We start from the raw sequence: 21,421 nt of genomic DNA on the forward strand, positions 1-21,421 counted from the left end.
GATAAGATACAATTTAAAGTAAAACTCGTTAATTTCGAAATAATTGTGGTAAACAGTTTTTCCCACATAACTACATGATATTAGTCATCTTATTTTACCATACCTCTTCACTTTCATCTAAGATTATTTACAAAATAACTAAAACAATCAAATATCAATATGGTCGCCATATATGAAGTTTGACGTGACGTGTCTCATTGAATTAAGGCTTTCTATCGAAATGAAGGATATTCGTGGGAGCAGATATATGTGCTCATAGCCAAAAACGAGCTTCCATAAAGTTTGAATCTTATTATGTATTGTGATAATCACTTCGTAGTAACAAGTTCGAGGCTTATTTAGTTTTCTTATAAATGTCGCTTAGTTGCTTTCGCTTGATGTTATAATTTTCTATCAGGAACGAGTCATAGTAATAACGGACTTGTTTAAACACACATTAAGACGCTATTAAGCACTGAAGCGAAGTTTTATAAATAGAATTATAACTGTGCAATTTATCAGAACCTTATTTTAAATTGTTACAAATAAAAAAAGCAAATATTCCTACATATTTTAAATATAATTTGATTAAACGTTATCAATTTTAGTTCCTACGATTTACTAACGTCTTTGCTTCAGTAGTTATTGTGTTAAAATATTATAAAGGGTCCGTTTATTGCTGAGAGCTTAAACTGTCATTGTAGTTGTTCTTAACATTCCGATGTACCAAATTAGCTATTTATAGTTTGGACGTGTAAATGTAATGCATTTAAGATATTTTATTTAATATAATATTTTCTATTCACACAAAATATCTCGCACTGCAAATAAAATAAATAACTTTAAGTTTCTTTTTTCGCTACTGTTTATGTTAAGTAAACTGAACTGAATCTGCATCAGATGTCAAATTATGTTAATACCTCTGTTAGTAATATTTTATTGTCAACCTACATTATGTGTAGTAAATTGTTTATTTAATCATTTGGTTGTTTTATTTTTAATCCGCTAAATCACGTTTAAACCGCTGAAATACATTAAACGAGGACTGTTTACGGTCGTACTATTTTTTAGAATCGTATCTATATTGATAAATGTATACAAAAAAATATTTAAATGTCAAAAAAGTGAGGTTAGGAAATCTGCAGTAATAAGGTCTGTGGTCTTATTTTATTATTCAAATATTTATTGTCTGTGATTGAATATATATATTCAGAATAAAAAATAAACTTGACATTAAAATGACAACTTCAAAACATCGAAACCAATAAAACTAACTTTTGGATATTTTATTTTGTAAATCAAAGAATCATGAATGTTAACGACGTAATTTATTTTTCATCTCTCTTAATATGCCTCTCTCTAGGATCTCATTACAAAGAAATCGCCAAAACAGACATGAAACGGAACTACGGGGCAGGTCTTGGACTGCTTGTTGCATTTCTAATTTGTGGTCACTACATACTACATACTTTTATAATGGTTTGTGGTAATGTATTGATACTAAAGTCCTGTGATCGTCGGTAAGTGTATATTCGTATATTATTTTACAATAATAGAGTTTGATATTATGCATTTCATAGTCCTTTTATTGATACAAAACTCACTTACATGAATTGCTAATTCTTAAATTACTTTTGCATTTACAAAGAGGTGAGTAATATGTAGTTACACTAAGATTTGTGAAGGTTTTTTATAAAACTTACAAATAATAGGGAACTAAAAAAATAAACTTATATTATTTTTTCCAGATACGTCCATCAAATAAGTTTGGCGTATTCATGGACATATCTTTTGTACGTACATCACAATGTACCGTCTCATTCATACATGATTGGAATATTTCAAATTATCGCGCTAAGACTTGTAGGGCTCGCGTGTGAGTTGAGTATAGCTGAGAAGCCAAGACTAAACTACCGCGAAACGACTCCCAACGAGGCTGAAGTAATGCCTGTACCTGAGGCAGTCGATATGCTAGCTTATGCTTATTACTTCATTGGAATACATAAAGGTACGTAAATGACACAAGTATTACAATAATAAGTTTTTCTAATTTCAATGCACGAAAAACAAAGTTGTTAAATCGGCGGTATTTCCAAACCGCTACGACTTAGGGTCCTTAAAGAAGCAAGCTTATCAAAGGCCGGCAACGCATCTGCGGTTCCTCTGGTATTGCTGATGTCCATGGGCGTCGTTGAACACCTCTGTGTTCCCGCTGCCCGTTTGCCCCCTTCTGTTATAAAAAAATTGCTTTAAATCATTCATATGGTCTGCGTATCACACTAGTAACAAACTCTTATTATTCTTGAAAATTACATTACACTCACCGTAAAACATTAGGTCATTTACTACGCGTGCACAACAACGTCATAGTCGCGTGAAATTCGGCTTCTTGTGTATTGTCAGCGTCACTACTATTTTTCTATTATCTGTTTTTAGGTACTTATTACAGATGGAGAATATTTCAAGATCACCTAAATGCGCCTTTTAGTTCAGTTGGTGATTGCAGAATAGTCACCGAGGAGAAAATTAAGAAAGCGATCCTGTGCGCGGTCGGATACATGATGCTTCGCTCCAGATTTAATACTCACGTAATTAGACCTATCGTTATCGCCACCTTCTGGCCTATTTATTCTTAACCCTTTGAGAAATGCGATCATCCAAAATGAGATCAATTTATAGATTTTGTTAGTAATTTATTACTTATCTTACATATCGATATTTGCCTTAAATGATAAGGGAAAGCCTTCTTACAGCGCACTTAGCTTATGAGTGAGTGTGAAAATTTATTAGCTTTTTATTCAATTAAATATGTTTAGATATACGAAGAGAATCGTTTCTATACACACTTCGGCACGGATTATCGTTATCTTTTCAACATCCCGTTGTTGCTGATGTTTTACTTGAACACGGAGATGATAGCACTGCTCGGTACAGCAGTCTGCACGGAATCCGGCTTTGGCCTGTACCCTGTCAAGTGCGCGCCTCTCCCCGGCAGTGGACCGTCCACACATTATAGTGTTATCAATTTAATGTAAGTTATAGTAACTAACTGATATAAAGAACGGCTAAACTCTGACGTATATTCGTCCGGTGTCGGCACCGACTAGTTTCGAGCCCATCGGGGGCCTTTCAACAGGATGAGTGGGACTGGTATTATTTCGGGGACGCGGCCCGTCGCTCACTCAAATAATACCAGTCCCATTTTCCCTGATGAAGGGCCCACGATGGGCTCGAAACTAGTCGGTGCCGCCACCGGACGAATATACGTGAGTGTTTAGCCGTTTTTTTTAAATATATATTTATTATAATGTCTCACGAAAGTTTGAATAATTGTAGAAACTACATAAATTAAATTATGTTAGTTGAAATACGCATGCATGAATATTGAGTAAGTTCGTTTTGAAAAGTACTCATTTAGCCACACGTTTTAGTACAAAAACACCGGATGCTGCGTCAGAACAAGAGTACAACGTGCAAATGTTGAACTCATTTGAAATTGAGAAGTTGATTCTTGGGCCCAAGATGAAGGACACGATGCGAGGCTGGGATATGTCAATACGATACTGGTATTGGGCGTACGCTTATAGGAAGTTTATAAAGGCCAATAAGCAAGTAAGGCAAGTTCATATGGTTCTCTTTTAGGAAATGAATATTATTATTATAAAAATCTTGAATGAACTTTAAATTCAGGCTGAAGGTAAATTACAAATTCTGACTTTAATGAACTGAGAAAATTAGACATAAACTGCTGAAATTGAATAGCAAAAGTTTGGTTTTGAAAAAAGAAACATAATATTTGTAAAATTATTCTTAAGTTTATCGCATTTTTTATGTTTTTAACATATCAGGAGTGCGTTCTCGTTTATGCTATGGACGCTGTGGTGTGGGCCGTCAATACCTCAGATCATAATATCGACCACGCTTTGGGTCATCATACATTTGGAGTCTGAGTACAGCGAATTGTATGACACAGAGGGATCGGTAAAAAATCATACTAAATTTATTATCAACGTAACGTAAGTTGCGTAGAATTTGTCTTTATATATTGCTATACTTTTTTATAGTATTGACTATCACTATACATCTTAGTATAAGTCGTTTCAGATGTTTTGGCGGCTCTTAACTTCGCGCGAGTCGCTGACAAAACTCTATGTCAGGTGAGGCGAGATACGGGGGGAAGACACAGCGCAATGCGCCGTTAACCTTGGCCGCCAAGATATTTGAAATGACAATACTTTTTTTGTAATAAAATCAATTATGGAATGACTAAAGTAGATTTTAACTTAAGATGTTATTGTTGTCTGTACCGCTACCTACATGAGATTTTATGCATTTACAGATGAAATTGCCTTGGGATATTGGTTTTTCGATAATGCGCATGTTTTGCCTGCTGTACCTGACCCCGTGTTTCGTTGTAGACGATACCAAAGTTGTTTTGAGATATTATAACTCGATATATTGGATGTTTCATATTATTTTATTCGTCCTAATGTTTATTGCTGTTATTATATTCAAGAGTCGTGGTGAAAATTAGATTGTTAAAATGTTTTAGTGCACGTTGTCAATAAAGTGAATAAAACACCATATCGTAGCAATATTTATTTTAAATATAAATATGTAACACATTAAATTGTACACAAAATCATTGGTATTGATGTAAATAACACTTACAATATTTGGTTAAAAATTTTATGCTACAACAAAACAACGTTCTTTCGTTTTATCACAGATTATAAATTAAACACCAAATGGAAGACTGTTTATTGGTCAAGTCAATGATATGCGCACTAATGTGAAAGTGAGACAGCATGACAGAAAAGCTGTGAATTACAAAATGTGTGAAAGAGATAGACTATACCGCAATCCCGCAGTCTGCGATTGCGCAACGATTTGTTACTAACTTCACATTCACATACAAATATCTATGGCGCATATTAAACGCTATTTATCAAGCAATTATAATGATTCGTGATTCAATTTTTAAAAACATAAATTCTTCGATTATATCTATTTTCAAACAATAACTAACAACACCTAAATTTATTATTTCTTACACATTTTCAAGCCACATAATACAACATATCTAACGCTGATAAAACTCTATTTATTATGTTATTGTCTTTTATATGTCTTATAGAAGCACCAAAAAAACTCGCGCCTAGAATGTATATAACAGTAGGTTTCTGAGACCAAAATCCCAGTTCAAAACAATCTCTGTTTTGTCAAAGACAATGACAGGGATGATGATATGTTTGCAGAGATTTTGATTTCAAAAACCTAATATAAGTTTTATAAGTATTTTTATATAATTTATCTATTACTACTATATAAAATTAATAATTAGTCACAAAACAACATTGCATTAAAATTGGAACTAAAGTTTAAATAAAAATTAAAAAAAAAAACAAACAAATTATCACACGTAATAATATTTGAATATAAATTTATATGTACCTACGACATATGCAACTAATTAATTTTTATCTATATATATTTTTATTCGATATGTAGATACTATTTAACCCTTAAATGGACGATTTTTTTTTACGTTTTAAAAAAATATATTTGTGTAATCATTTATTTTTAATGCATAAAAATATTGGATAGTGCCAACATTAAAAAAGTACAAAATTCGTTCAGAAATAAGAACTAGTTGTCAAAATTAACAAAAAAATAAAATAAAGATAATTTTATCTGTGATGTTTAGTATGTTGTTTAAAAACAACATTGTCCATTTAAGGGTTAAGCCATCAACGGCCACTCAAAATACACAAAACTATTAAATAAAAATATAACTATATTCCAATAGTAGTCACATGTCAAAATAATTTAAATAAATCAATTTCAATAAATTTTAAAGCGTTTAACTTGCCTAAAATTATTCGTCAAAACTAAATAAAACATATTATGCTTATGTTCAACGTAAATGTAGTATTCCATTGCGGTAACATTTGTTTTAATCTGACAAAACTTGGACAATTACCTGTCACTGCAGTCAAAATCTAGAGTAAAACAAAATTATTTGCCATCAATAATTACAGTCAAACCTTGATAAGGGAGAGTCCAAGGAACCGCATTATTCGTCTCGCTTATGGAGGTCGTCCGCCAGAACACGACTATGACCCTCCCTTATCCTGGTTTGACTGTATTTTAATATAACTACAACAATAAAAATATTTAAGCAATCTTAACAGCCTTCATAGTAATAACAGGGTCTTCTATAACGGCCTTGTTTTGAATAAGTCGCAATTCAATCAGTGCTGGAGGAATTTTTCCTGTCGGTTGTTTCTCTGCAAAAACGAGGAACTATACGTCAAATCTTACCAGAACATGCGTAGCTACTGACTTTCCCAGATCTTTATAACTTGAACTTGCTATCGCACGTGACTATGTTCGCGCGGAATTGAAAAAACAAACTTAATTAATAGCCTATGTGTTCTTCCAGACTATGTTCTACATATATGTTAAATTTCAACGAGATCCATTCAATCGTTTTGGAAGTAAAATACCTTCTAACAAACATCCATCTACGCATCCAAACATTCGTGTTTATAATATTAGTAAGATATTTATAAACTTTGAGTTTCAATTTTATTCTTTACTTTTGAGCTTCAATTAAGCGAATACAAAGCCATAAGGATTAACCATATTTTTTGGAACCAGAGAGCGCAATATTAGGTTGCTTCTCTATTGGCAATACGAAAAAATCAGTAATTTTCAGTACATTCGTAAAGTATCCCTACCGTCGTATTACAAGGTGATCGTGACCTTTACTAGCTTCCTTCTTTGACCAATATAACTTGACCTAGGGAAGAGTGGCATAAAGTTTATGTATGTTTACTTACCTCTCGCCTTATCGTATGTGTCTTTTACGATGGTCTGCAGCGTTGCGATGGTCTTTTCCAGCGTCAGTTTGATGTCATTTTGTGTCCGATGCGCCCAGGCTAGGAAGAGCGCCGCGAACAGATCGCCCGTGCCCGTGTATGTAGCGTCTACGCGGGGTATCTCAATCTTATAGCACGAACCTATGTACACACAATTATAATTTAACTGTGTTTCCACTGACAATGTACTAACGATCAATCGGCTTCACATGAAGTCAATCGTGGTAGTCTCAAACAGCTCAATCGTGGTAAGAATCCCGTTTCTTCATCATCATCAGCTCACTATACGTCCCCACCGAAGGGCTCGGAGCCTACCCTAAGTTAAGGCTGATGAGAAAATAGTCAACTGGCCGTTTCTTACTAATGTTATTTTTGTAAAAACCACGAAATTTTAGACTTATATTCACGTGAAGTAATTTTCGTTAAGCCGATTAGTCGGTAGCCAATAGGAAATACCCAATATTTATACTATTTTTGTTAATTTAATGTTGGCATTTTGTAGCCATTCAAGTTAGTTCGCTATTAAAACGATAAGGTTATAAATTTAAAAAAATTACGCTGCTTGAAACATTATCATATCTCTTATTTTAAAATTTTAATATCTGCGTCAAAATACAAGCATGATGTTTACCTTGAGTGCTAGCGATACCGATCATATTCTTCTCATCACCTAATTCCGTACTGGATAACACGACCGTCTTAATACCCTTGTCGTGAAGGGCACGTATCACTTTTAATGCGTCATTCAGGTCATTGACCTTCATGCCAGTTATCAGTTCAGCCTCGTATTGATTAGGCGTTATGATATCAGCCAGTGGTACAACAACGTCTCTGTACACTGGAAGAATGTCTTCTGGTACGTACATCTTACCATTATCACCCATCACTGGATCACATACTGGAATTAAAAGAGTTTTTTGTTAAGTTTTTTTTTTTATATCAAGTTGATTGTACTTTATTGCATTCACAACGTGAAAAAAACATTTTTACATCTAGAAACTAAATATGACCATAATTTAATTTATATTATTTATCATTTTGATTGCTACGCATCGATGTGACCTTATTCCGAAGTCACACTTAAAATTAACTAACATCAACAAATTAAATTGCGTCAAACGTGCATATATTCGCAATTAACCAGTAATAAATAGTGACAGATAAGTTACATAATAAAACATTATATTAATACGCGCTTTTATTACATAAGACGTTTGTTTATAGTTAACTCCTTAAGTCACAATTGACCTTATTTTACTATATGTTCATTGCCCCTTAATATTAAAACTAATAGCTTTAATTAGGTTACTATTTAAACAACGAGTTACAATTGACTTGAGCAACTAAAGACATGTTGCATATCACAAACTAAATAATCATAGGACAAATAGAAAAAAAAATTCCATTCAGAACAGTCTCGCAGACTTTGACTTAGTCTAATGACAAAGATACCATAACATCACACTATATGTATTGGTCGGTCATAGAACGAAATATTTATCTCTATACTAGCTGTCGCCTTCAACTTCGTCCGCGCGTATTTAAAAAAACTTAATAAGTAGCCTATGTGTTCTTCCAGACTATGTTCTACATTTATGACAAATTTCATCGAGAATCATTGAGCCGTTCTAGAGATACCTTCACACATTCATTCATCCATCCATCTAAATATTCGCATTTATAATATTAATAATATTCAAGGGTGTTTGAGTAAGAGTATATAAGAAGGAGGTTTATTTACAGAATATATTTATCTAATGCTTCATTTACTTATATATTACATGCAAATACAGACATGATAAGATTACATTTAATTACCATGACTTGACTACAAACTTAATAACAGCTATCTACATAAAATAACAAAGCGTCACTTAGTTATTTACGATTCTGTCTCAATCTGTGGCAAAAAAGACGGCAAGATAAATAAATTCTGTAAATAATAAAATCATTGGTTCCAATTGTATTTATTTTTAAGTTTAAGATTTGCATATTTTTTTACTTTTGTGGCAAAAAAACTATGACCTCGCGGTAGTTCCGATTATTCAGATAATTATATTTCATCATCAACTAATTTTAATGATACACCTAATGATAAAGAGATATGCCGAGGGCAGTTAGACAAAAGACAATATTATCTTTGCCTTCAGAACTATGGCTTTTATAACATATTGTTTTCCATCAATGAATAGAAAATAATGAATAAAGCATAAAAAAAAGTCCCTTCACATTATCTACTTATCAATAACTATCAAACAGTGAATCACTTTGCCAATTATATTATTAATATTATAAATGTGTTCGTTAGAAGTTATCTCCGGAATGGTTCAACGGATATTGATAAAATTAGGCACAGATAAAGAGCATAGTCTGGAAGAACACATAGTCTACTAATCAATTGTTTTTTTAATTCCGCGCGAACAGAGTAGCAGGCGAAAGCTAGTATTAATTAGGATCTATTGTTTGTTAGAATAAGTTTTACATATACAAATATCTTGAAAACATATAGTACATTTGTTTTTTAAATTTCAAGATCGATTGGATCTTTCTATATCAATCCTATAATTAGAAATATTATAAGGCAATATTACCATAACTTTAAGGAACTAAGAACTTTTTTTAAGAGCAACCAAAACCTACAAGTAAGTATGCGGAAGAGATAAGGAAGATCTGCTAAGAATGCAAACAAAACTATGAACAATAGTCCAAAATTTCTGCCAACACCATTTGCTTACATGCTATTATGTCACCTTGTCAGTAGCAGACAGAAAAAGAAATCAAACCAATATAAGTTGATAATGAGATCAGTTCCATTACAATGTAGTTAATATGAAGCACAATTAAAAAAGTAATACATTGATAAATAGAGTGTTTGTTAAGAAACTCATAAACCTAAACAACACTGGCTAGTAAATAGTAACAGTATCAGATAAGCTTCAATGTCACATCCAACATTCTATTGTTTAATGTTACATTATGTTTATTAAATATTATTACTTCTTTAGCAATTCAGATATAAAATAAGATTATTTAAACTAATTATACACTAAAGTACCTTTGTGACAGCTAATTGACTGTGCGTAAGCAATATTATTCAGGTTTTGCAAACAGACTCATTTTTTTATACTAGGAGTCTTAAGCATGTTCACACCACATTTATGCATATTTCTTATCCTTCAGATACTAAGATAAATTATGATTAACAATGTATAATTTGTCTCAAATTCTACTTCAATCAAAAAACTAATGATGAAGGTTTGTAGTACACATTAATACTTCGGAACAGATTAACTTACCATAAATTAGGTCAGGATTTTTCTCTCTCAATTTTTTAATAATTCCAGCAATTTGTTTTAAAGAGTCCGGAGATCTTGAGTATCCAGTTAAGAAATGAGTGTAGTAGTCAACTTCATTTAACATTAATCCTTGTACTAGTTCTTCCATCTCTTCATTCTTCAACACATTCCCTTTAATATGTTTATAAGCAGTATGGGTTGAAAATTGAACTGTATTTATTGAGTCAACTTCAAACCCCAAAACCTAGAACAATTCTTATTGTTAGTTATTAATAGTAAGCATAAATTGAACAAATTGGTGTTTAGAAAACAAAACATAAAACGTTTAAACCTTTTATTGCTTTGAGTTTTGATTACAAGTTGTTTTGTAGATTGTTTAATTCTTAATAGAAGAATTTGAACCTGGTAAAGCAAGAGGCCAAAAGACAAAAGTTTGTTGCTGATTCAGGTTCGACTGTATTAATTATGTTCAAAGTAAAATGTTTACTGAATTAAGCTACTTCAACATAGATAAATTGTCATCTGTTTTGCTAAATTCTCTTTGATAAACATGTAAAGAAATCAGATTTTTTTAAATGTTACTACTGTATTTAATCGTACTTACTTGCAATGGAAACACTGCACTTTTGTTTCCAACATAACCATGTACAACATGGCTCTGGATTGAGAGCACCCTTGGGGTGGAGTCGGTAAGCATTGCGAGTTTTATTACGATTAATTTAAACAAAAACAAGGAATCAATTTAATTAGCTACAGTTAACCTAACAACACCGATAGTAAGAGGTTCATAAAAGTAGTTCTTTGTACAATTTAATTACTAATCAGTATTCAAATATCAAGGAAAATGATATTTAGTATCGCGGTCAATGCAAGTGCTTTACATTGAGTGCTATAACATACTATACGAATGTCTAGAGTTATTTACAATAAAATAACTTAAACTTTAGTAAAATATAATTAATCTAAAGAATTAAGACAACAAATCACTGAGATCACGTCTTCCACAGTACGAACAATATTGACAACTGTTTTGACTTTTGACTGACTACCTCAAAGACATTTTTAACAGCTGCTGATGTTGCCAGCTTATCCTAAGTGTCATTGTGAACTAGACGAACTTTAATGTTACCTTTTATATTAAAAACTGGCGCTTTTTTAATGGAAAAGTTAGCACTGAAGTATAATTTTACACTGTAACTCTAAAATAATAGCGTTAATAATTCAATATTACTGGGTTACAAAAACACACGAATAGGGTCTTTATTCTATTTAATGTAAGCTTTCATAGGGTGATATTATATAATTTAAAGCTATAATCTGTTAGATGTTTTATTGTACCATGCCAGATATCTTAAAGATGTTTATTTAAACTTGTTTTAGTTTGGGACATAGAATAAATGTATTCGTATTATGTTTAATTAATTTATATTAATATCTCTTTACAAATAAATAAAATTACATTACTGACTCCCCGATTGTTGTGTAGTTACATAAGCTCTTTCCAATGTATCTGTGATTATTTTCATATCATTTTCAATGCTGCGTGCCCAATTTTCTACATCACCTATTTCTTTGAGAGCACTACTGAAATTTTCTACTAACGCAAGCCACTGCTGTGTTTGCTTTGCAAAGTTCATTGCGCCTTGATGTAGCAATTTGGCTTCTGCATCCAGTTTCTTTTGATTTAGATATGCTTGTGCAACACTGAAATAGAAAAAAGAAACTGGCATTATTTAAGTTTACAAATGAAGATTTATGTTTTGTAAAATAGATCAAGCCTTTAGAAGAGTAAGTTGGAAAGCTTTTAATTCCTTTATTCGATTCAAAATGACTATCTTTAAAAGTTATAATAAATCATGTATATCTGTCTGGAATCTCGTTTTGTTAGATGAAAAAAAAAGGAAAAAAATCAATCTAAAGCAATGGTTCCTTACCCAACATTAAGGTGGTCTACGAGTGCTTGAGTAAGTTCATTTGCTGCAGCTATACATTCTTTACGTTTTTGTTCTGAAATATTATTTGATATACATAATTAATGGGTGAAAATAAATAAACAATGATAATTCTTATGTATTCAATTACCTTGTACAACTCTTTTTGCAGCTTGCTTAGATTGATGTTCTTTTATGAGTGATGATAACATTTTCTATAAAGTACACGAAACGAGTGTTCTGTTGTTAATCCAGAATTGTTGACAATCTTATCTTCAATTTGTTGTTTATTTTATTTTGTTTTGTCACTCCTTTCCTCCCTGTTTCATGTGACAGTTTACGTCACATTTGACATTAACAGTTTAACAGTAACAAGGCATCATTTTTGACATTATTTGGGCGTCACTATGTGTTGCAAGGTTCTTGCAAGTGTTGACTTCAAATCATCTGACCTACTCATCGCCTTTTTTTGATGAAGTCCATGACTCACTATAATAAACTTTATAACTATAAAACTATACAATAGAGGTCAATGCAACTGTAAAAAAGCAAGATTAATTGTTTCAGGGCCGCCGTGATTTTGTCACTTTTGTACATTTTCGTCATATTTAACATAAGTCTACTTATGCTATACTATAATGGTGATAGTCTGATAGGCTTTGAAATGAGAATGAGGCACTATCTCCAAATCCTTATTTATACGATAATAATATCTTCTGCCAATCAAAACCATTGACATGGACTGGAATAAAAATGATGCAAGGAGATAAACATATAAAAAATAATTATATTTTAATACAGTCAGATAAAATAAAACAGTTTGATAAATTCACACATTTTATTATTCATTTGTTTAATGCCCATAGTTAAACATAGTAATACATAGTCTTAGTTTATAAATTTCTCTTTATATTTCTTGATTTACATATCTTTTTTTTCTTCCGTACAATGTATAGCTCCATACTTGGCTTTGAGTCGTTCAGTAAATTCGGGGTCGTCCCATCCCCACAATTGATGAGTGCCGTCACCAGTACGTAATGTACGTTGTTTGATAATTTCAGGAGAGACAGCCTTCAAGTCGTATGCTTGTCCGATCTGAAATATATTTAAGAAATAGCCATTTTTACTTTTTTATACTAGATTCATCTGGCAAACGGTTACTGTTCGATTACATTTCTTATAAAATTATTATATTAGTATCAGTTCCTTAGGAAACTGACATTATTAAGCAATATTATTGTAATTTTCAAATAGCTTTTTAATGTATTGATCAAATCTTTGTCAACATAACCGGAATATTCCGAAGTCATAAATTGCTTGTTGACCTGAAAATGGAAGACTAAAGCAGTACGTCAATGTAAATGCGCAGAAGTCTACAGCAGTCCCATTTATACCGTTTTGACAGCTTTGCTGTATGGATTCAACGTGGACCTAACAATCGTTCATTAATAAACCCGCTTGTAAACAACTAAATCTAAAATGCATATTACTATCGTATTTTTCTACATTCTGCAATTTTCGAGACGCCGCCAACAACTTGAATAGTTTAGTTTTATTCTAATACTAGCTGTCGCCCGCGACTCCAGGCGGAATTAAAAAACTTACATCCATATTAATACATATTAATATGAGATATTAAGTACGCCGGACAAATTTCATTTTACTGTATCAAATAAGATATTCATAAACTTGGTCAAGGTTTTAGTATTATTTTTTTTAGCAAATTGGTGCATAAAATAACTGTAGTAGGTTACCTTAGCCATCGCCTCAATAAACACAATAGTTGGTGTCAACATGTTGATGAGGGGGTGCTCGCTCGCGCGGTAGTCCCAGGGGAACGTGTGGTGGTAGTTGTGGAAACCTTCCACGCAGAACATCCACACTGCAATGTTCTCCCGAGGGTTCAATGACCTTTTGATAAAAAAAATCAATACGCTTTTGATAAAAAAAAATCTTACATTAATAACATTCGTATTTGTTTTGTTATTCAAAATTCAAACGTTGAAATTTAATTGTATTTTTATAGCCTTTTTATCTAAACTTTATCTAGGAGTTTAGACTATTTTTTATCGGTAATGTTACTACTGATGATAGTAACTATGATAGTTCACTTACCATGGGTTTCTGATTACAAAATCTCCTTTTGTGTTATGTGTGATTTGTCAAAGATATTGACAGGGAAGACGATATGTCTTGTGCAGGGTTTTTGAGACTCAGAAACCAACGATTAAAGATTTTACAATTGCAACTATTGTGTAACCTATTTCTTTTTAATATATGATTGTGTGGGATTTATAAAATGATTTGAATATTACTATCTTTGTACTCTAACCTTTTTGGATCGCTGCCAACATGAAAATTGTCGAGAAGTCGTTAGAATAGACGACGGAGGATAAAGGATTTTATTACGCGATGTATGAAATATGCCATCACGATGAGGTAAATGTATTTTTTGTACGTCGTAAAGAAATATATATGTTTGCTCGTATCTGATGAATATTTAGTGCCTTTTATGTTTTACGATGATATACAGCTGAACCAAGTGCACGCCAGCCTATGATTAAGGGGGAGACTAGTCAAAGATAAAGGGAGTGATGGGTTTATCTAGCTGATGTACAATTAGATAGTAATAAAATCCAGTTTTTTTTATTTGAAACTGACAGCCAAACAATTATTAAAGGAAAAACTGAAACGTCATTTTGAGTTGTCTATGTATATATGTAAGTCTATAGGGATTGTGGGCAACCCATTATTTCGAAGTAGTTTGTAGATCTTTTTTACATTTTCGAATCTAAGGGGGCAGGGGGACGGCTGCTCCCTTCCCTCCCTTGACCACTACCACGAGCTGAACATATTTTATCTGAAGGTTAAATAGAAATGCATTTCATTTAATACCAAAAAATATTTGAAACTAAATTACTGGCACATTTGTGAATTTATTGTACTAGCAGTGATAATTCATAAGGTTTGCTCTCATTCGTTACTCTGAAAAGAAGCAGATGTGCTTTTTATTTCCATTTCGGTTAAGTATAGTTGGATGAAAATAATAATAATCCTTTTATTTCTTTTGTCAAATTTTGCAAAATACTAATTTTTGTAGCACTGAAAACATTTTATTCTCAATATTTAAAGACTTGTTACTAGCATTGTTATAAGTCACAGGATCCATCCAAATATGATGTGGGCACCTCCAAGAAAAGAGTTAATAGGCTTTTGCCAAATTGGCATGTATTATCTTTTAACCACGTCACCTCTTAATAAGTGGCATTCTGGTCAAGCACTTATTTATTCATTAACTCAAGAACAATCCGTAAAAATACTTACTTGTCATAGGGTCTGTATCCGAATTTATGGGCGAAGCTATTAACGCTCCAGACTACATTGATGCCGAAAGTGTAGCGGAGAATTGTTGGTATGAAGAAAGCGTTGATCCACGTCTCGCCCCACAGGTACACGGGGAGTACAGTCGGCAACACGAAGCACAGGATTGGCATCATCTTCAAATAATGTCTGTGGACATATTATATTAGTGTTACTTTGTTCAAGTGTAATAAGTGATGTTATTTCTGTATTTACAAAGAGAAAGATTAGGATAGCATTATGTTCTTATATTATACAAGTATTTCGAAAACAGAATTCCACAGAGGTTTGCTATGTATGTCTGTTCCATTGTAACCTCCTGTATCTTAAATCTGAATCAATATTAGCGAATGAGGTATCACTCGACTCATGTTCGTCCCCAAATTTATCAAAGAGGTAAAGCAATATGTTGTTAGCTATTTTTTTATTGAAACTGTTTCTAAGAACTTACTTTTTCTGGAACATGACTACCGGGTCTTCATAGAGATCGCTAAGGTCAATACGCTTGCCGCCCTCGATGACTTCTGGACTCTTCTTGCAGCAGAGCCAGCCCATATGCGAGAAGAACAGACCACGCTCGGCGTTGTGAGGATCGCCGTCTGTGTCCGCGTATTTATGATGCGTGCGGTGGTCGCGTGCCCATTCGAAAATGCTGTCCTGGTGTAAAAAAAAATCCAACGTTTGGTATAGATGAACATTTAAAAAAATATTTAATTACATATTTTTTGAATTTCGCGGTTCTACATACTCTGATTTGTGAAGATAGGCCGTCTCATTTTTTTCACACGGGACAAGTGGGTAGTTTAAGTTCATCGCCGCCACAATCGGACGCGGGGCCTGCGGGGGCTTGTGCGGGGAAGGCAGTGAGTTGGCACAATTAAGAGTCAGTATCGGGAGTTGACGGAAGTTGGAAGAAAATAGTCACACCTCGGACGTATCGATTTCTAGCGTACATGGTAGCTTAAGTTTACGATTCCTTGTTCGTACGACGACGACATGTCTATAACGCGCGGCGGTGCATTGGGTGCATAAGGAGGGCAGCATTGCTAGTGCCTACTAGACTAGACTTATTTGACATGGTTGACACCAACAGAGTGACCAGGTACATGCAGGCGGTAAACGGGGCATCGAGTTGGTAAGTGTCATTTCACATATTTACAATATTACGCCATTCCTTGCAATGCTTAGTTTGATGTTTGTTTTTTAACGTATTTTGGGCTGAACTGTACTGTAAATTACGTGTTATTAGTTATTATACTTTATGTATGATGTCATCTGGATCGAGATATCGGTCTATAAGTTTATCGGACAAAAATTTCAGATTCATTTTAAGTATTTATAGTAAATGTGTTTTAGGAAAGAGTCTATAAAAAGCATAAAAGTCTTACCGATAGAAGGTTACTGATTTACATAGGATTATATTTACTTCTCACATTTGTATAGTTAGGGCGTTTCTTTATCCAACATTGTTTACACATTTCATATTCTTAAATTAGTGAATATTTCCGGATGAGAGGATGCATGGAAAGGGAAAATATTTTTTCTTTCTGTGCATCCTCTCCTCCGTCGATTAAAGGTAGGTAATACATATGCAATTGCGTATGTCTATGGGCAACGGTCACTTCGCTATTTAATGTACGCGATGATTACAGGTGGCCGCTCGCTCGTTTGCCACCTTATGATATAACAAAAAAATTAATAATACGTTTGAATTGACATACTGGATACGGTAAACAATTTTCTGAATTATAAAAGTCAATAAAAGTATATTAAACTTTAGCAAGGATTTATTCGGCAGGCTTTTTGGTTTATAGCGGCAGTAATTGCTTTCCTCCCGGTCGTAAAGTCAATTCCATTAAATTGAGAAAATGACTCGGTTCCACGTACTGCTACTTGCCTACGATTGTAATACAAATAATTAAAAGTATGAGTCATGTGTATTGTTGTTAGAAACTGAAATGTTTGTTTTCTTTCTTTCTTTTTCAAGGTAAATTTTTATGAACTAATTTTGATGAAACAAATTTATTATAATTTGATTTTTTTTATTTGTGTCATGAGATTGCAGTTAAACATTTTTTTAACTAAAGTGACTTAATAAAGGTAAACTAAAGTTACAGGGTGTTCAAAAAATAGAAGACTCAACAGCTATATTGCACCTAATATGATTTGCAAATGATCAAAAGTTTTTCTTATATTATGAGTTTGCTTTACTTATTATACAATAATATCCATTAAAAAATCCGTGACAAAAATTTGAGTTGACAGTGTGGTTATAATATTTTGTTTACAAATAAAATAGGACAAATTATTTGTCATCTACTAAATTTTCAGTTAAAACGAAATCTTTTGGTTTTAATAATAAAATAGTTATGTAACATTTAAATATCCTAAGCGAATTTACACCAAACCGGTGAAAATGTGCGGAATTCTTTTTGGGCTTGGCACATTTAATTAATTTGCCGTTTTAAATGCAGCGAGATTTTAAAACTACGCTCAGCGCGTTTCCGAATTTTTCATGAAATTGACATTGACCAAGATGTGACCTAAATACGAGATTCGTCATTAAACTGAAGTATGGCGGTTCGAAAAAAATGTGAATAGCAGATGAATGAAAATCCAACGAAATGTACATTTATTATCATTTAATATTTAATTAAATAAAACAGAATTGCAATTGTCTTTGATTACTTTTTACATTTCTAACTACTCTTTTTATGTTATACCTCGTACCGTACTCGTTATACCGAAATTTGTGCGTGTCAAAGAAGTGAAATGCTTTCGAGGTTACGATTATTTAAAAAAAAAAGAGCGACGGGCCGCATCCTCTAAATAATACCAGTACTACTCTCTTTGTGTCTAGCAATGTCTGGAATTATTTTTGTAATGCATTTTAAATCTTGTTAATAAATGTTTTGATGTATTTTAAATTATTAAACGCACTAACCTGGAATCCCATTGTTTGCCATATCATTAAGACGGTCCTCAAAGGAGTTTTTGCTTTGAAGCATCTGTGCGTCCATAGACGATGAGATCCGGCACCGATGCCAATTGCACACATTTGATGTATAGCAAACGCTGAAATGTAATACAAGATGTAATGATTCAGTTAATACTGTGCTCCTCTAATACGACTTTAAGCTTTCTCAGTCAAGAGAGGTTAATATCATTTTCGCATATTTGATGTGATTGATAAATACTTTATTTTAAAACTCATATACACAACTATGCGCCAGCCTTGGTTCCTGAAGTAGAGCAAAGCGCTGTGTTTCAGGTGCCAATCTCTTCCAGTTGTCATTAAATCGATTTTACATTTAGTGACGAAAAAAACAATTATTTATAATTTAGAATATGAAATTGAAAATATTTTTTTTAATATAGGTTTGTTTGGTCGCAAATTTAAACTTTTTCAACTTACCGAAAACATTTGTTTGCCATTTAGCAGAAGTGAAAGCTAAATACAATCCATATACTGAGCTAATATGTAGGAAGAGGAACCAAAATATATTGAACCAGACGTATTCATGCTTCTTAGGAGTGGCCTTCTTTAATAGGGAGACATCTTTATCAAGGCCGAGGTCAGCAGTCTGGGTGTCCGTTTCGAACACAACTCCGCTCGGTATTGGATCCACGTTTGGCGGCATATTTCTGTTTAGGCAAAAGATATTGTTATAATATCCTTCTTAGAAATACAGGACAATAATTTAAGGCAATAAAATATAGTTATTTTAAAAGAAATATAATTTAATAAGGGCATTACTTTTTAATATCTATAATTCGTTGAATAATTTAAATAGTTTTATAAAAAGATAAATTGTTACTTACCTAAATGAGAAAGACAGACTAATTTGTTCCAGATTGAACATTCCTATTTATACATACGTTAAACAATCGAATCCTTGTGTAAGAGCATTCAATTGTTTTAATATGGGTGACCCAGATGTCGAAATGAGTTCATGAGTTTACTAGAATAATAAATTAATTACATTAACTCTAAAACTTTATAATGATACGTATAATCAATTTTGTGTTTATGTATATGATTATCAAGAATATAGAGGTTATAAGGGAATACAGTACCACTGAAGTATTATAAATAATGATCTCTACGTAGAGACAAGACCTTAAAATTTTATGCTATTTATAGTGTTTAATTATTCGTGTGTGTTGGTGTATTTTTAGAAGTTATTTTATAATACATTTGATATTCCTTGCAAGTAGGGTTGGCGTCAGGCAGGCTGACGGCCATAAAAAAAATAAATTAAAACTTTAAGGTTTATAAAAACCTTGTGGGCTAACCCTATACGTGGGATAAGGCCAGGAAGATGAACAATTTTAAGTTTATTTTAATCAAGGTTAACACCCACGTTATAATGTCACGTTTTAGTTAATATGGTTGAGGATATGATAGTTTATTATGGTGGTATATATATATACAATTACATAAGAATATGTAGTGGTAACCGCGGAGTCAGTTACTAACCGGAATCCCGTACGCTCGGGTCTCGTAATATCCGTTGCAGAAACCCAAAGACGTTTGTACATAATACCTATACTTGTTTATATAGCAAGCTTATGTTTAGGGGTTGATAGTAAGGAACAGTTTCTTAGGACAGTATTAGAGAAGCGAAAATGCATTAGAAAATCCTTTGAAACATTTCTAATCGCGATAGAGTAAGGACGAGAAGTACTCGTATGTATAACTTCATTAATTCAACTCTGATTAATAGTGTATCATAGGAATCATGTTTTTCTTTTCGTTTTAAAAAAGACAAACTAATTAGTAACCAAGTACATATACTTAGGATAATATAAAACATATTATGTTTACTAGTTAAGTCTTAAATAACAAGTTACTTAAATACTATTTAATAGAAAAGAAAATGAAATGCTATCGATTAACAAGCTAATTTCAAAGTTAAATTACAAGCTGTATTTATAGCGACGATACGTCTCCGTAACGACCACAATTAAGCTCCAACGTCGAGCCTGCGTCGCTGCAGGCACTGAAAAATAGACCTAAGTCTTTCTTTATTAGCTACTCTATCTTTTTTTACAATCTCCACGATATGAGAGAATTTTTATAGTAGTAATATTGTTCTTCATGAAATTAGAATCCTTGTAAAAAATACTTAAATTATTACTATTATACAATGTAGTTTAAAAATGAATACATACATCTTGATAATTCAGTGAATAAATGTAATCTATATAAATAAAAATCAATTGCCGTTCGTTAGTCTCGCTAAAACTCGAAAACGGCTGAACAGATTTGTCTTATCTTGGTCTTGAAATGTTCGTGAAGGGTAGGGAAAGTTTAAAAGGTGAAAAAAATCAAATAGTTGCCGGGAACTAATTAAGTTTTTTTTAATTCCACGCGGACGAAGCCGCGAGCGATAGCTAATTGTAAATAATTTGTGTATCCTTTAAATAAACATTCGTCTTAATTTGATTTTTCGAAGCGTAGTACATGTTTTTAGAATCAGTGCCTTCTGTGGTCGTCGTTCTGAATCATTCCTACAATGAAATAGATAAAAGTTCGCTTCGTGTTCCAGTTCTGTCGGATTTGCTTTAATCCTTCATTCTTGTATCGTATATAGGACAGCTATTACGTACGTGCACCTTTTTTAGCTTGTTTTTTATTTAATTTTGATTTAATTTTTGGGGTACAAAATTAATTGATAAAAATAATATGAAAAAACGTGACCTGTTTTACCGGCGGGAATAAAGTATATCTAGTATTTATTTCTAATCTATTTTAGATTATTTCTATTTCTCAAAATTCAATAACAACATGACTCATGCCCTAAACCCGAGGTAAGCAGAGACCACGAACCTCAAATTTCCTCAAAATTCATGTTTGTAGATTAGCTAAAATTTAATAGTTTTAACTATTATTAAATTAGTATTTTCAAGTTGCTATAAATTACCTTTATGGAGCAGTTACCTATTGATAAAAAACTTACGAGCTAAG

The 21,421-nt window shown here is 32.5% G+C and overlaps 4 protein-coding genes across 5 annotated transcripts; 1 reads left to right on the forward strand and 3 right to left on the reverse strand.

The window, feature by feature from the left end:
- The first annotated feature begins 1,212 nt into the window (after positions 1-1,212).
- On the forward strand, positions 1,213-4,563 carry LOC106115647 (lysophospholipid acyltransferase 7). 2 transcript variants are annotated; one of them, XM_013309093.1, is made up of 7 exons: positions 1,213-1,499; positions 1,728-1,987; positions 2,416-2,567; positions 2,796-3,010; positions 3,411-3,596; positions 3,828-3,960; positions 4,319-4,563. In XM_013309093.1, the coding sequence occupies exons 1-7, from the start codon at positions 1,288-1,290 to the stop codon at positions 4,511-4,513; spliced, it is 1,353 nt and encodes a 450-aa protein (XP_013164547.1). In that variant the 5' UTR covers positions 1,213-1,287; the 3' UTR covers positions 4,514-4,563. The 2 variants fall into 2 exon arrangements, with proteins under 2 accessions (XP_013164547.1, XP_013164548.1); XM_013309094.1 differs by having other exon boundaries at positions 3,411-3,591; positions 4,319-4,410.
- Positions 4,564-5,771: 1,208 nt separating this feature from the next.
- Pdxk (pyridoxal kinase) lies at positions 5,772-11,189 on the reverse strand. Its single transcript, XM_013309712.1, has 5 exons — positions 10,764-11,189; positions 10,160-10,403; positions 7,495-7,761; positions 6,825-7,004; positions 5,772-6,269 (listed from the first exon to the last, which is right to left on the reverse strand). The coding sequence occupies exons 1-5, from the start codon at positions 10,854-10,856 to the stop codon at positions 6,157-6,159; spliced, it is 897 nt and encodes a 298-aa protein (XP_013165166.1). The 5' UTR covers positions 10,857-11,189; the 3' UTR covers positions 5,772-6,156.
- Positions 11,190-11,452: 263 nt separating this feature from the next.
- Blos1 (biogenesis of lysosome-related organelles complex 1 subunit 1) lies at positions 11,453-12,448 on the reverse strand. Its single transcript, XM_013309713.1, has 3 exons — positions 12,242-12,448; positions 12,094-12,166; positions 11,453-11,863 (listed from the first exon to the last, which is right to left on the reverse strand). Exons 1-3 carry the CDS (start codon positions 12,300-12,302, stop codon positions 11,620-11,622), a joined length of 378 nt encoding a protein of 125 aa, XP_013165167.1. The 5' UTR covers positions 12,303-12,448; the 3' UTR covers positions 11,453-11,619.
- A 485-nt stretch (positions 12,449-12,933) lies between these two features.
- LOC106115643 (acyl-CoA Delta(11) desaturase) lies at positions 12,934-19,091 on the reverse strand. Its single transcript, XM_013309085.1, has 6 exons — positions 18,866-19,091; positions 18,395-18,525; positions 15,902-16,107; positions 15,415-15,600; positions 13,845-14,001; positions 12,934-13,185 (listed from the first exon to the last, which is right to left on the reverse strand). Exons 1-6 carry the CDS (start codon positions 19,089-19,091, stop codon positions 13,012-13,014), a joined length of 1,080 nt encoding a protein of 359 aa, XP_013164539.1. The 3' UTR covers positions 12,934-13,011.
- Between the last annotated feature and the right edge of the window lie 2,330 nt (positions 19,092-21,421).

This window comes from Papilio xuthus, unplaced genomic scaffold (assembly GCF_000836235.2).
Source record: "Papilio xuthus unplaced genomic scaffold, Pxut_1.1 DF827777.1, whole genome shotgun sequence".
NCBI lineage: Eukaryota > Metazoa > Arthropoda > Insecta > Lepidoptera > Papilionidae > Papilio > Papilio xuthus.

Bases quoted from the DNA above. Each gene is read 5' to 3' on its own strand.
- Pdxk (XM_013309712.1), bottom strand. From the start codon at position 10,856: ATGCTTACCGACTCCACCCCAAGGGTGCTCTCAATCCAGAGCCATGTT. The intron at 7,005-7,494 runs GTAAACATCATG...GTGTGTACATAG, and splicing joins CGGTATCGCTAGCACTCAAG to GTTCGTGCTATAAGATTGAG. The intron at 6,270-6,824 runs GTAAGTAAACAT...TCGTTTTTGCAG, and splicing joins CACATACGATAAGGCGAGAG to AGAAACAACCGACAGGAAAA.
- LOC106115647 (XM_013309093.1), top strand. From the start codon at position 1,288: ATGAATGTTAACGACGTAATTTATTTTTCATCTCTCTTAATATGCCTC. The intron at 3,011-3,410 runs GTAAGTTATAGT...CACACGTTTTAG, and splicing joins TATAGTGTTATCAATTTAAT to TACAAAAACACCGGATGCTG. The intron at 3,961-4,318 runs GTAAAAAATCAT...ATGCATTTACAG, and splicing joins TGTATGACACAGAGGGATCG to ATGAAATTGCCTTGGGATAT.
- LOC106115643 (XM_013309085.1), bottom strand. From the start codon at position 19,091: ATGCCGCCAAACGTGGATCCAATACCGAGCGGAGTTGTGTTCGAAACG. The intron at 15,601-15,901 runs GTAAGTTCTTAG...ATATGTCCACAG, and splicing joins GTAGTCATGTTCCAGAAAAA to ACATTATTTGAAGATGATGC. The intron at 14,002-15,414 runs GTAAGTATTTTT...TTTTATCAAAAG, and splicing joins GGATACAGACCCTATGACAA to GTCATTGAACCCTCGGGAGA.
- Blos1 (XM_013309713.1), bottom strand. From the start codon at position 12,302: ATGTTATCATCACTCATAAAAGAACATCAATCTAAGCAAGCTGCAAAA. The intron at 12,167-12,241 runs GTAATTGAATAC...ATAATATTTCAG, and splicing joins TGCAAAAAGAGTTGTACAAG to AACAAAAACGTAAAGAATGT. The intron at 11,864-12,093 runs GTAAGGAACCAT...TTTCTATTTCAG, and splicing joins GTAGACCACCTTAATGTTGG to TGTTGCACAAGCATATCTAA.